This window comes from Lepidochelys kempii, chromosome 4 (genome assembly GCF_965140265.1).
Source record: "Lepidochelys kempii isolate rLepKem1 chromosome 4, rLepKem1.hap2, whole genome shotgun sequence".
NCBI lineage: Eukaryota > Metazoa > Chordata > Testudines > Cheloniidae > Lepidochelys > Lepidochelys kempii.
This window is the reverse complement of record NC_133259.1, coordinates 62,221,464-62,237,015: the sequence shown is the minus strand read 5'-3', so window position 1 is coordinate 62,237,015 and position 15,552 is coordinate 62,221,464. Positions and strand designations below refer to the sequence as shown.

At 41.6% G+C, this 15,552-nt stretch overlaps 1 protein-coding gene across 3 annotated transcripts in view; it reads right to left on the bottom strand.

Annotated features, from left to right (window-relative positions):
* Nucleotides 1–3,880: 3,880 nt before the first annotated feature.
* The window catches only part of TMEM144 (transmembrane protein 144), a 32,157-nt gene continuing 20,485 nt past the window's right edge, over nt 3,881–15,552 (bottom strand). For all 3 annotated transcript variants that reach the window (XM_073341461.1, XM_073341460.1, XM_073341462.1), the window contains 2 exons: nt 11,505–11,558; nt 3,881–8,514 (listed from right to left, as the gene is read on the bottom strand). In XM_073341461.1, coding sequence (XP_073197562.1) covers nt 8,431–8,514; nt 11,505–11,558 — 138 coding nt within the window. In that variant the 3' untranslated portion in view covers nt 3,881–8,430. The remainder of the gene's footprint in view (nt 8,515–11,504; nt 11,559–15,552) is intronic.

Here is a 15,552-nt window from a genome sequence, read left to right as displayed (position 1 = left end):
GTGAGGTTTGAACCCAGAATCTTAATTCTAAAAGCATAAACCTCCATCACTTGTGTTATAGGACTAAATCCCACAGCTGCCAAGCAAGAGCAAATTCATAAGCCTATTATATGGACTAGTCTCCAGCAGGGGACAAGTATCCTCTCCTCCCGCCCCCTGATTACACTAGGAGGCTGGGACTAGGACACGAGGGCACTGGACTAGGGCTCAGGAGACCAGAGTTTTAGTCCTGGCCCTGCTGCTAACCTGCAGCAAGTCACTTCATCTTTGTGTCCCCTCCCATATGATAGCAAGTAAAGTGGACTGGTCATAAGGGAGGAAGTAAGCTGCACCCTTGAGGGCTTCAGCACACTATTTCCTACCTGCATCCAAAGAGGTACCCTGGACTGGCAGAGTTACATGCCACCCCTTACTCAAGGCTGTGGCTAAATTCCACCATCTAGCCTTAAGGAAATAAAAAGTTGGTGTACTGGTTTCTAATTAGGACCCAATCCTGCTCTTACTGACTCAATTGGTGCAGGAGTGGGCCTTAAATTTGAATGAACTCTGATGTGTGAACAATGTTCTATAAAAGTCTTTGTTCTAGAAACTTGTCATGCTACTTCTCATGGGACCTCTTTTCTCTGGATCACTTCAAGCTCTCTCTTTGACATATGAAAACTCAAACAACCAAAAAGCCTCCATCAAATTCTACGTCACTAGCTTAAGCAGCTTCAATCACCAGCATAAAACCTGTGTAGTAGACAGGTGTTTATAAGGAGAGTTTATCTTAATGCATACCAAATCAATCCCTATGTAAAACCATCCTCCAAAGCAGAAAAATGTTAAAAGGCAAGAGAAAGATACTTTTCACACATTTTGTAATGGCACTTCATAACATGCCTGCTAAATATCTGTGAAAGTGTATGAACAAAGCTTTTTTTCTACACTAATTTTTCTTATGTATAAGGTGAGGCTTAATATAGAGTTGTCAGCTAAATTCACCCCAGCATCCCAACACTTGAGTTCAAATACTGTACAACAAATCCATTGTTTACATGCTCCAATTTTGGAGAGCAACAAAGAAATTATGCTGAATAGGCCAACTGGTATAGAGTTGCCAGCTGCTTGGCAGAACCTATAAATTCTTAAGTAGCTTGAAAAGTATTAGCTTTATTTGAATAGATTAAGAAGATTAATAGAAGATTAAGGCAAAATCATCCCTCCCATGAAGAAAAAATAATTTGTGGGAGGAAAAAATGTGACAAGTTGACAGTGGGTTGTAGTTTCCTAAGCACACGAGGCAGATGGGAAGGGCGTTCCTGACCTGCAGAAGCAGTGGGGTCATAGCCCTCTAGATGCATGAAGTGACATGCCATGGGTTTCAGAATTTCCCTGCAAATTTGAGTTTAGTCCACCATGGGTCCCTCCTATACTGGCAGCACAGCTCACCTAATTTTTTTAAAAATGAAATGTTTTCTCTGCAAAACGCATTGTCCTTTTCAAATGTCTCACTTTGGGCTGGGACCCCATGGTGACAGAGTAAGAAAAAGTTTAGCATGACAGTTAGTTAGCACTGCAAGAAGAACTATGAACTGGAGCAATTCTGTAGGCTTGCTAGGGAATGTTGCTATATATTGTAGTGCAGCTGGACACTGACTCCATTCACTCTGACCTTGCAGAATGCCAACCATGCACTATGTCACAGTTCAAGGCTACCTGTGTTTTTGAGCCGTCTTCCACTCTCATTAAATACACCCTCTCAGGAGTCAGGCCTCTTGTCCCCACCTGTCCTGTTTAGACATATGTAAATCTCCCACTTTCAGACTGTCCTCTACAAACCCTTTATACCAGCTGTGATAGCATAGCAAGGCCAACTGGGTTCCATGACAGCAAGCTTCCCTTTAGAAACTGTGACCAGCAGGTGAATAGTCACTCAAAATAGTCTTTTCAAAACCAAGCGTAGCTTAACCTCAACAGTAAGATCAAAGTGTAGCAAGGGACTATTTTAACATAAGTTTCCACGCATATCTATCTTACCTAAAACTTAGATAGGTCTAGCTTCTTCCAGGCACCCCCACATCTGGGGACTTTGTTTCCTACCTGAAGTACAAGCTCCAGGGTCCCCTGCTAAGCAGTCTATCTCCACAGAGTCAGAGGTAAACTTTAAAGTGAGTAATGCCTGCATTGCCCCATTCACCAATACTTAAAGGGACAATCTGAAGCTATTGTCTCCTTTCCTGAAGATGAGTAAGTAACTTCTACTGGAATTAACCCCTGGTAGTCATATAGCAAACAAAGGTGTATGTATAATATTCATTTGCAGGTGTTTCCCATGTCCTTCACGCATTGTTCATGCAGGAGCCCATAGGAACTTTATGAGGAAGAAGGGGGACAGTTGCCATATTTTCTCCAATGGTAAAATAGGTTGAAGGAGAAGAAGGAACGCTTTCCATGCTAGACCATGAGGTGGAGGAGCTGTGGAAGAGTGCTACTTACCCAAGCCAGGGAAAGGAGTGAGAATTGCATTCATCCCAGTTTCCCTTTACTTTAATCTCTGGTTGTGCCTATTCTTCATCCAGTTTTATGAGGACTGAAGTGGAATTCCTGCTTTTCTTCCCCCCTCTACACACATTGCATAAGGGAAGAGGTTATGTGGCCCCAAATCAGTGCCTATTGTTTCAGTGTTTACTATGTTCAGCTAGATGAAGCAATAGTGAATTCCACGATTGGGTTGAGCTGCAATTAAAGTGGAAGGTGGTATAACTCCTTCCTAGAACAAAAAACCCCTGAGCTTTCATCACTTACAATGATACTATGAAAACAGACCCATGTATAATATCCACATAACACATCAAATGAAAAATCACTTTGCTAGACAATGCTGACCATGTAATGTCTACGGTATCCCTCTCTTTTTACAGGCTACAGTGAATTACAGACACTCACACTGAAGGAGTGCAATTCTGGCCCTCGTGAAATCAATGGGAGTTTTGCCATTAACTTCAGTGGAGCCAAGATTTCATCCAAAGTCCTGGTTAAATATAAGACAAAGTAGTTTGCCATTTTGAAGTCAGAATGTTGTGTGCATATAGCCTTTTTAGAGTTTTTCTGTGTATTTACAGATTACCTATTTAAAATAGAGATCTCATTTGTAAATTAATAGGGTACAAAATGTCTGTCAAGCATGGCTTTTGGTAAGATTTTACTCACTTGGAATGGAACTTTAGATACTTAGCTTGATTTTAATTTGAAGATGGACATGAACACTTCATTGCTAGCTGGTTAGATTTTTTGACAAAGACAATTCAGCCATTCCTGCAATGTGATATTTTAGTTTAGTTAGTGATCCTGTCTGTTAAAATTCTGTCAAAACTGCTTCACTTTTCTCAAATTCAACTTGACAGAAATGTTATCGTCTCTCCAAAAGCCATGCAGTGATGCGGGTAAATCGCAGAGCTGGGAGCCTGGATGTCTGCACTCTACTCCTCTATACACTTGCGTAGCACTTTACAAACATAATTTAGGTAAAAAGTCTGTAAAATAGAAATGTATTTACTGAGGGGGAGATGGAGGCCCAGCAAGGTTAGAAGCTTATTAATTAAATCACATGTAGCTATACGCAATATACGACTGCTTATTTATATGATCAGAGCCTTAGTAATGGACTGGGACCCCATTATGCCTGACACTGTACAAACACAGAACAAAGACGGTATATGCGCTCCAAATAATAATTTTACAAAGGTGGTAGTACACAGTATGCTTTCATTAAATGAACTGTTTTTACATTAACATTTAGTACAAAACAATACACATTTTGTGAAGAGCATGAGAAACAACTTTGCAGTTTAACATAAGTACACTTTTACAGTCAACTGCAACATTTTGATCAGCCACCAAGCATTGTATTAATTTTATTTAAAAGAAAGTGGACTCAGTTTGTCACACAGCAATTGCGTAGTGCACCTTCAAACTGAATTGCTTTTGAAAATAATTAAACTTGACATTTGAGTCATTTGATGGTAGTCATAATTTCAGTTGACATTTCATTTTTACATCTGTAAAAAGGCTCAAGTTAGACTCTGAATTTTTAATTCTGGATTAACAAGAAAATTGTGAAGGAGATATTAGAAACAGGATTTAAATATAAATGTCCCTACTGATGCAAAAAAAATGGCAAGTTTTGCTGATTAGATGGCAGCATCTGTATATTGTTAACTTAAGCCTGGTCTACACTGGAGGGCGGGTGAGCTAAATTGGTGTAAGTTACGCAACTTCAGCTATAAAAATAGCATAGCTGAAGTCAACTTACTTAGAGCTACTTACCTTGGTGTCTTCACTGTGGTAGGTTGACTGCTGATGCTCCCCCCGTCACCTCTCCCTCTGCTTCTTGCTCTGGTGGAGTACTGGAGTCGATGGGAGAGCGCTCGGTGGTCGATTTATCGCGTCTTCACTAGACGCGATAAATTGACCCATGCTGGATTGATTGCTCCAAAAGTAAATATAGATATGCCCCGAGTTTACACTTCCTTTTATAACCTACAGAACTGCTCAAATAGTCAAAACACAGAAGGGTCTAGAACCATATCCAGATAATATAGGGAGAAGCAACAGGCAAGCATAAGAAAATCGACATGGTGCTAAGGATAATAGCAAAGATGGTAGTCCCCCACTTACATGGTTAACACTTTTTGTTTTTTACAAATCTATATATGCCATTAATTTTAAACTTCATGTATTTCTAAGGATTGCCACACCAGGACTAATGTGGACAGAAGCAGAGAAATAAAGTTGAATATAGTCTGCAAGATAGTGATAGGTGAACCCAAATTGATAGACAAAGAAATTTTTGAAAATAGCTGCAGTGATATATTCCCTCCTTTTTCCCCTCACTCCACAAAAACCCTCCAGCATTATTTCTTTGTGGTCCTATTCTTTTATATTATAATATCAAGTATACATATAATGTAGGACAGCAAGCAAGTCATTTAAATATATTTAAGGCAAGATCTTCACCTCTTCGGATTGCTCTGAATAATAAAACAAACTGAATCGTAGGGTTGTAGTTTTAAAAAAAATAAAAAGTAACTTAATCCAGTAGCTTCACTCTTTGTGTAAATCATTTGTCAGGGCTGGCATACTGTAATGGGAAATGGGCATGACAAATAGCATAACCACTGGACACCTCCAATTTGCCTTAAATGCACTAATTTGTAAATGTAGCAGACTGACTGGAATTTGAAATAAAGTAGGTAAACACAGGCCAGGTCAGTACAAGGCTCTTCATGTCTTGCCAATCTCCGTCAACCATGCCCTACAGGTTTATTAGTTTAGAGAGTAGTTTAGTCTCCATTGCCATTCAGACCTTGGGCTCTCTGCTGAGACTCATGATTGACCGCTTACTAGGAATCAGACTGAAAAACCTCCAACTAACTTCACATAGGCTACTGAGGGGCACTTGCATGGTAAAAAGCTGGGGTCACTACTAATCTGTCAGATTAGAACTGTTACCTAGAAGTGGTGGTAATGCGATAAGCAGCCTCTCTCTGAACCATCCAGTCTGAAAATCAAAACTCTGTAATGCGGTTCTCTTCTTTCATTATAATCATTTCAGAAAAATATCACCCAGGTCTTGGGTGTGGTATGGAGGGCAACCCCTACTCTCCAGATACTGGCACTATGGGGATTTGACTCTGTGCTGCCCCTCCCTCCACAGTTGCTGGCCAAATGTGAGGAGTGAAGTGAGCTGCATGCTTAAGGGTTGTACTTACTTACTTTCCTTCCCTATGGAGCAAGAGGGGAATGGGGGAAAAATTGTGACAGAGTCACAATTCATTCCTGGGGCTGCCCAGTCATTCACTGCCTCTTATGCAGGGTCCAGGATGAACCTAAAGGATCAAGAACGTCTTTATTCTTGCTTGTCTGCCTGGTTCAGAAAGCAAGATACAGCTGGAGATTGTGGTGAGCAGAGGCAACTCAGTGTCAGAGAGCTGAATGTTCTGTAAATTCTATTTTTGGGGAAACATAACTCCACATCAATGGCTTCTAAGATTAATAAGAACAATGTGTCTCTGTCCTGGTTATTAGTTTTTAATATCTATTGTTTCAAACGCCAGCAAGAAATATTGGTCCAGTTCCTCACCTGGCTTAAATCTGTGTATGACGTTGAGATCAATGAAGCTTTGCCGATTTCTACCAGCTGAGGATCTGGCTCATTACTGCTATGAAACAAGCTCTAAATATAAGAAGTGTTCAGAAATGCTGTGTGTTCCTACTGATATAACTTGTACATTGTGAGTGAGGCTGGGATTAATAACTGGGCAAGCCTAAGGTTAGAGACTGACAGGGGAAGACACTGCCAGACATTCAATGATTGCCCCCTCATAATCCATTAGGTACCCAACTCTATATCCACACACACATACACGTGTCAGAGTGTATGTCAATTTATTGGGCTCCTACATTAGGTACCTAGAAGTGACCACGTTTTTTAGACATGCCGAGCACATATATACAGCTCCCCTTGGTTTTACTGGAAAGTCTCAGCATGTTTGAAAATCTTAGACTATTTATTTAGATGTGTCTATTTGGATTTTGGTGCCTCACTTCAGGCAAAGTTTTGTGTGTGTGAGAAACTATATGTAGGTGGCTATATTAACAGACAGCAATGCAGCAATAGTGGAGACCCTGCTCAGCAGGTTCTGCCAACAGTGACGAACAGAAAAGCATGAGGCTTTCATATTGACATGTCCTGCATTTCTGTGCCCTTTGAAAACAGACATCATATACTTTAATTTTGTTTAAAATCAGAAGATATGTTCCGTTCATTAAGTAAATTCCGACAGCAGTGTGGCCCAGAAATCTAGGCTTGCACAAATTTTTCACTGGAAAACAAATTCATCCCCAAACAGTTCTTTATTCCTTTTCCATATATATTTTCCACGGGGGAAAATAACCTCCCTGTTTTCTGACCAGCAGTAGTCCTAAGGGTCTCAGGAAGCTGCCTGAGGTTAGAACAATATAATTCTACACATCCCTGCCACAGGCCATGGAGAAGATCTCTGCAACATCACTGGTAGGGGGGGAGAGAATTGTTGGTGCGATGGAGATAAAATCATACGCTTCCACACACTTCGTGATGACTTTTAGCCTTAAACCCCACGTTTGTACAAGCAACACATGCTGCTCTTCCCTAGGGTCTGGATTAGTTGCTGTAGCCCAGCTACAGAGTAGCCTGGCAGGTTGGGGCTGTGGATTTCATCCCTCTGGCCCTGGAAACTTCTGCATGAAGCAAAGCCCTTTCAGGCAGCATTTGGTCCTTTCAATTGTTTGGTCACTAGGGGGAGTCTCACTCTATTTTGAAATTGTATGTGCAAATCGGATCATGATACATCACATGCAATTTGCCCTTCAGCAAAACCTGTTTGATAACATAGAAATGACCATGAATTTTTAGTATAACCAATTACAAAATGTTACCGTGACAGCCAGCTTTGATATGGAATGTGCTGCATGAAAAAGTCCGACTATTAAGAAAATGCACAATAATTGGTGCCTGTCAATAAACGTTTAACTGTATATGTAATTTGGCAACAAACTTACATTTCTTACATTGAAGGTATTGCTCCAGTTGCAGAATAAATGTTATTTACATAGTTCCTCACAATTCTACTTCAACTGAGTAGATTTTAGAAAATAATTCAAGAATGATGCCCAAGGTACTAATAGTTGCATAATTTAAATGGAACTGTAAACTACTTCTTTGTCAAACAAAACAAGATGATAATCAATGAACGTTGTTGACTATTTGAACAACAACAAAAGCTTTTACATTCAAAACTATAAAGTGAATAGCAGATTCAGTTTACCATAAAAAATGTCACTTTAATAGATAACGTCCTAACAATACAAAACAACGCCCCACTCCAACAAACCTTGCTTCAGTGATGCTATGGTTACTTTGTTTACAGGTTGTTTTGCATATCAGCCCTAATACACCAGAACAAACAATATATTAAAACAAGTGTTCTGCCTTGCAAAGAAGTAAAATATTAAGAACCCAGAATTAACATTCCCTTTATCCTCCAACCTGCAAAGGCGAATTAAAACATATCCTGATTCAATGATAACTTATAGACCAATGCACTCTAACACAGAAAATTATAAAAATATCTGAAACCCTTTGAAGGCCAGTTTTTGCTCCTACAATCATCCAGAAAGACAACACTGGCATCTTCCAATATATTAAAAAATCTTTCACTTGTTTCAGGCCTGAAACAAACTGCTGAATTTTCTCAGTTGGCATAAAAAAATCTTGAACAATGAGTATTCGCCTGTCTCTTGTTAGCGTTAAGATCTATTAATCAGCTTAGAAAATTTCACAGATTTCCGTCTTCTTAGAGTGTTTTTATTAAACAGTAGCACCATCTGCTGGTCCAAGCAATCCCTTCAAATTTTAGAAAAAGCTGTAGAGAGTGACCCAGCCAAAATGACGCAAAATGCTATGGAGAGTAACAGGTAGTTTTTCAATCCCTATGTAGTCAAAGAAAGAGAAGAAAAATGTAATATCATCACTTGTATATAAAGCAGTGTTTGTTTTTAGAAGGGGGGGGGAGTAAAATGAAGGTGAAGTTGCATTGTTCACAGTAGATTGCATGAATAACTGAAAAGGAGTACTTGTGGCACCTTACAGACTAACCAATTTATTTGAGCATAAGCTTTCGTGAGCTACAGCTCACTTCATCGGATGCATACTGTGGAAAGTGTAGAAGATCTTTTAATATACACACAAAGCATGAAAAAATACCTCCTCCCACCCCACTCTCCTGCTGCTAATAGCTTATCTAAAGTGATCACTCTCCTTACAATGAGTATGATAATCAAGGTGGGCCATTTCCAGCACAAATCCAGGGTTTAACAAGAACGTCTGGGGGGGGGGGGGGAAACAAGGGATTTGAAGTTTTTTTGTTGTAACAACTTTCATGTCTGTAATCGCGTGACCACAGAGATTGAAGTGTTCTCCGACTGGTTTATGAATGTTATAATTCTTGACATCTGATTTGTGTCCATTTATTCTTTTACATAGAGACTGTCCAGTTTGACCAATGTACATGGCAGAGGGGCATTGCTGGCACATGATGGCATATTTCACATTGGTGGATGTGCAGGTGAACGAGCCTCTGATAGTGTGGCTGATGTTATTAGGCCCTGTGATGGTGTCCCCTGAATAGCTACGTAAAAGAATAAATGGACACAAATCAGATGTCAAGAATTATAACATTCATAAACCAGTCGGAGAACACTTCAATCTCTGTGGTCACGCGATTACAGACATGAAAGTTGTTACAACAAAAAAACTTCAAATCCCTTGTTCCCTCCCCCCCTCCTCAGACGTTCTTGTTAAACCCTGGATTTGTGCTGGAAATGGCCCACTTTGATTATCATACACATTTTAAGGAGAGTGATCACTTTAGATAAGCTATTAGCAGCAGGAGAGTGGGGTGGGAGGAGGTATTTTTTCATGCTTTGTGTGTATATAAAAAGTTCTACACTTTCCACAGTATGCATCCGATGAAGTGAGCTGTAGCTCACGAAAGCTTATGCTCAAATAAATTGGTTAGTCTCTAAGGTGCCACAAGTACTCCTTTTCTTTTTGCGAATACAGACTAACACGGCTGTTACTCTGAAACATGAATAACTGAGTTTTCTGGAATGACATTTATTAGAAACAAATTTTAAGTGAATACTCATGGAAAGTGAATCCCAAGTTCAGTGCTTACAACAGAAGAGTTACTCTCTTCCAGTCAGGGAACCGAACATGGTTGATGTGTCTATTCAAACCCAGCCAAACATTGCTTAAATAAGGCCTACGAAGTTAATGGGAGTCTTTCCTTTGACTTCAAAGGGAGCTGGCCTCGGTTCATAAAGAATGTTCACAAAGCAGCTCATGGTGAGTAATATTTTTATATAGGAATTAGTCACAAAAACTATTCAGCAAATAACTTTGAATGTGTTTGAGAAATTTCATTCTACTCCAGGGCAATTCTCAAACAGCAAAAGAGGCAAAATTAGTTGAATAGATTCTTACAAATTAACTGGGCAACTTGAGTTCTAATCCTGGTTTGGACACTGACTTGCTGTGTGATGTTGGCTCAGGGAGGTTGGCTGATCCTCACTTTCCTCATATATGTAGCTCAGACAATGATATTTACCAACTTTACTTAAAGTTAAGCATGTGCTTATGGGTATATACACACGGCAATACGAGGCCTGTGGCATGGTCGTGGCTGGTCCAGGTCAGCTGACTCAAGCTCACAGGGCTCAAAAATTGCAGTATAGATGTTCAGGCTTGGTCTGGAGCCTGGGCTCTGAAACACTGCAAGGGGGGTGGCTTTCAAAGCCTGGCTGCTCGCACAAGCATGAATGTCTTCACTACAATTTTTAGCCTCAACACCTGAGCCCTGCATGCCTGGGTCAACTGATTTTGGGCTGCAGGTTTTTATGTCAGTGTGGATGTACCTATAAGAACATGCTTAAGTATGTGAGTAGTCCCTTTGAAGTCCATGACACTTTCATGTACTTGCATGATCTTAAGTGCCAATACCTTTAAGGATCTGGGTCTTAGGCCCTTTCCCAACAGAAGCGCTTAACTCTCATTGATTTTAATGGGAATTAGGTGCATCATCCCTTATATGGGTCTATTTGCCTAATGCACTAGACAATGTGACTCATGGGACAGTGGCACCACCAGTTCTAGAAGTTTGTTCAACTTTCACAAGGGAGACTTTTAAAGTGAAAATGGCTTTTCAATGTTTTTTCCAAAAATAAAATAAAAATCAAAGCTCTTCAGTTTTATGTAAATTTCACAAACTACACGCAAGCAACTGTTCAACTAGGGGGGGGGAAAAGTATGACAAATATTTCATCCAGCTCTAGTTACAGTGGTAGCATTTAGTAATCTCTCTAAACAGCAGAGACTAATTTTAGCGGTATTCCCATTTTAATCTTTCAAAATGTAGGACTTCTAAAGTATACAATTTTTAAAATTACAGCAAAGTATATTGTCTACTCATGAGACTTCTAAAATCTTCTTTCAGACATCCAAAAATAGTACTCCATTAATCTAAAACATGTTATAGCTACCTTTGTCCTTGTCAATCGAAAACATGTTTAATATCCAAAAAGTCTTTTGGTTATATTCTTAAATAATCCATTTGTTCTTGGGCTCTTGCCTCCTGATCCTGCAAAAAGTCCCTCATGCTTTCTCACTGCTTTTTATACAGATGTGGAATTCAAGTTTTCATTCTTCTAAAGTGAATGAAAGCTCACATCAAACTTTTTCTTAGAAAAAATACTCTGGCATGACAATGGTCAAAGCTCCATCTTGCATCTGCCCACTTCTGACAGGTGCAGAAGAAGTCTCATGGAGACAGCATTGTACCATGTATCCTCAAGTCTCAGGTTTCACATGCAATTCTTGAAGTCAGTTACAGGTAAAAAAGTTAGGACACCATTGGACTTACCTTTATTTCTTTAAATACCAGGACTCCCCACATAGCCGCTACAAAACCAGGGCCCTAAAGAACAAGGTTAGCTTTGTTAATATATATAGCATTTCTTAAAAATGGGCAATTTCCTCAATGCTTAATTCAGACCTTTCCTTCCTGTGTAATGCAACTGTAAATGCTTATGAACAAAACAGAAACGTTGTAAAGATTTCAAAGGAAGGGTCAGTAAATCCTGCAGGAGGAAGAAAAAGGGGGAGAAAATCTGAGGAGAGGGCATGATCTGGACCTAAATTAGATTGCAGAGACAGAATCTTGAACCTGCCACTATATTCATTCTTGATATTCTCCAACTAGTAAGTCTCACATCAGATTTTCATCTGCAGTCCAGGTTGGAGGAGGCTACTCAGGCTTCTGCACATGATCTTAGCAGTTACCATGGTTATTCCTAATACTTATTTCATTATTAAAACTAACCAGTTGAACAAAGTTTGCCTTAAACACTTGTCGTGAAAGTGAAAGACTAAAAATACACCCTCTTTTATTTAGCAATAATCTGGATAATCCCCATAGTCAGGCCAGATGAACAGGTCATAAAACTACCATTGATCAATGATGTTATACTACAGTTTTCCTAGCTGACAGCAAACTTAGTGATAATGAAGAGCACCTGGAAATACCATTCTTTCCCCGTGAAAGCTATATTATGACTTCCAATGCCTGAAGGAAAGAATTATTAAATACACACCAGGAAATCGTCATACTATGAACAAAAATATGTCACTTAAAATACAGAGCAACGAATGAGTTCTCATGTTACACTTAATACATGCAAGGTGAATAAAGTGGGGAAGAGTGTCAATAACAGGTGTGTGACAGTGAACTGGCTAGAAACCCATGATGCCAACCCCTCTGAAATGGAGTAGAGAGGTTGATTCAAACTAAAAAAAGTGCATTTCATCCAAAGCCAAAAGCATGATTGGCACCACAAGACTACAGTTCCCCTATACAAAAAGACACATACATTAACAGCATAAGCTCATTTACTACATCATCTCTTACACTGACACAGAGTACCTGGCAAGGTGACTCTTTATCTAGTGGAAGATAAAACTTATGCAGCTACAAAAGACTAACTGCTCATATGTACTGTATCATATATTTAAATAAAATAGGCCAGCTGCCGCTTATCTAAGGGCTGGTCTACACTACGAATTTAGGTCAAATTTAGCAGTGTTATCTCGATTTAACACTGCACCCGTCCACACGACGAAGCCCTTTTTTTCGACTTAAAGGACTCTTAAAATCGATTTCTGTACTCCTCCCCACCCCCACCCCCCAACGAGGGGATTAGCACTGAAATTGGCCTTGCTGGGTCGAATTTGGGGTACTGTGGATGCAATTTGATGGTATTGGCCTCCGGGAGCTATCCAAGAGTGCTCAGTTGTGACCGCTCTGGACAGCACTCTCAACTCAGATGCACTGTCCAGGTATACAGGAAAAGGCCCGCAAACTTTTGAATCTCATTTCCTGTTTGGCCAGCGTGGCGAGCTCACCTGCACAGGTCACCATGCAGAGCTCATCATCACAGGAGACCATGCAGTCCCAGAATCGCTGAAGAGCTCCAGCATGGACTGAACGGGAGGTATGGGATCTAATCGCTGTATGGGGAGACGAATCCATGCTGGAAGAACTCCGTTTGAACAGAGGAAATGCCAAAATATTTGAAAAAATCTCCCAGGGCATGAAGGACAGAGGCCACAACAGGGACCCAAAGCAGTGCCGTGTGAAACTTAAGGAGCTGAGGCAAGCCTACCAGAAAACCAGAGAGGCAAACGGCCGCTCTGGTTCAGAGCCCCAGACATGCCACTTCTATGATGAGCTGCATGCCATTCTAGGGGATGCAGCCACCACTACCCAAACCCTGTGCTTGACTCCGTCCAAGGAGTGGGAGGCAACATGGAAGCGGGTTTTGGGGGCAAGGAAGATTATGATGATGAGGAGGTTGTAGATAGCTCACAGCAAGGAAGTGGAGAAACCGGTTTCCCCACCAGCCAGGATCTGTTTATCACCCTGGACCTGGACCCAGTACCCCCTGAACCCACCCAAAGCGGGCTCCCGGACCCTGAAGGCGGAGAAGGGACCTCTGGTGAGTGTACCTTTGTAAATATTATACATGGTTTAAAAGCAAGCGTGTTTAATGATTAATTTGCCCTGGCATTCGCAGCCAGTACAGCTACTGGAAAAGTCTGTTAACGTGTCTGGGGATGGAGCAGAAATCCTCCAGGGACATCTCCATAAAACTCTCCTGGATGTACTCCCAAAGCCTTTGCAAAAGGTTTCTAGGGAGGGCAGCCCTATTCCGTCCTCCATGGTAGGACGCTTTACCACGCCAGGCCAGTAGCACGTAGTCGGGAATCACTGCAGAACAAAGCATTGCAGCATATGGTCCTGGTGTTTGCTGGCATTCAAACATCATCCGTTCTTTATCTCTCTGTGTTACCCTCAGGAGAGTGATATCGTTCATAGTCACCTGGTTGAAATAGGGTGGTTTTAGTAAGTGGACATTCAGAGGTGCCCATTCTTGCTGGGCTGTTTCCCTGTGGCCGAACAGAAATCTTCCCCGCTGTTAGCCATGCGGTGGGGAGAGGGGTGAAGCCATCATCCCAGAGAAGTGTGTGTGTGTGTGTGGAGGAGGGGGGGGGGGTTAGTTGGGTTTCTGCTGCACGTGAACCCGGAAACCGCAGCCCCTCCTTTTAAATTGCCAACCCATTTTTAATGGCCATCCCAATGGCTACTTCGTATGGGAAATGAGGGGGCTGCTGTTTGAAACCATTCCCACATGTTATGAAGGTTAAAGAATCCAAAAGACTGTGGCTTACCATGGCTACCTGCAAGCCGAATTCTGTTGCCCGGCACTCTCACACCAAACTGGCATACCCTCAATAAGAGGCAAAATGCGACCTTGTAATGAAAGCACATGTGCTATGTAATGTTAACAGCAAGATCTACTGTGAAAGAGTGTACCCATTGTTCTATAAAATGTGTCTTTTTAACTACCACTCTCCCTTTTTTTCCTCCATCAGCTGCATATGTTTCTCCTTCCCAGAGGCTAGCGAAGATTAGAAGGCAAAAAAAAAACGCACTCATGATGAAATGTTCTCTGACCTCATGCTGTCCTCCCACACTGACAGAGCACAGCAAAATACGTGGAGGCAGACAATCTCAGAGTGCAGGAAAACACAATATGACTGCGAGGAGAGGTGGCGGGCTGAAGATAGGAGGTGGTGTCAGCTTGCTGAAAAAAGGCAGAAGTCAATGCTCAGGCTGCTGGAGGATCAAACTCATATGCCCCAGCGTATGGTTGAGCTGCAGGAAAGGCAGCAGGAGCACAGACTGCCGCTACAGCCCCTGTGTAACCAACCACCCTCCTCCCCAAGTTCCATAGCCTCCTCACCCAGATGCCCAAGAACGCGGTGGGGGGGCCTCCAGCCACCCAGCCACTCCACCCCAGAGGATTGCCCAAGCAACAGAAGCCTGGCATTCAATAAGTTTTAAAGTGCTGTGTGGCCTTGTCCTTCCCTCCTCCACCACCCCTCCTGGGATACCTTGGCAGTTATCCCCCTATTTGTGTGATGAATAAATAAAGAATGCATGAATGTGAAGCAACAATGACTTTATTGCTTCTGCAAGCGGTGATCGAAGCGGGGAGGGGAGGGTGCTTAGCTTACAGGAAAGTAGAATGAACCCGGGGGGGAGGGGAAAGGGGCGTTCCATCAAGGAGAAACCAACAGAACTGTCACACCATAGCCTAGCCATTCCTGAAACTGCTTTTCAAAGTTTCTCTGATGCGTACCGTGCCCTCCTGTACTCTTCTAACCACCCTGGTGTCTGGCTGCTCATAATCAGTGGCCAGGAGATTTGCCTCAACCTCCCACTCCTCCATAAACGTCTCCCCCTTGCTCTCACAGATATTGTGGAGCGCACAGCAAGCAGTAATAACAATGGGAATATTGGTTTCACTTAGGTCTAACTGAGTCAGTAAACTGCACCAGCGCACTTTTAA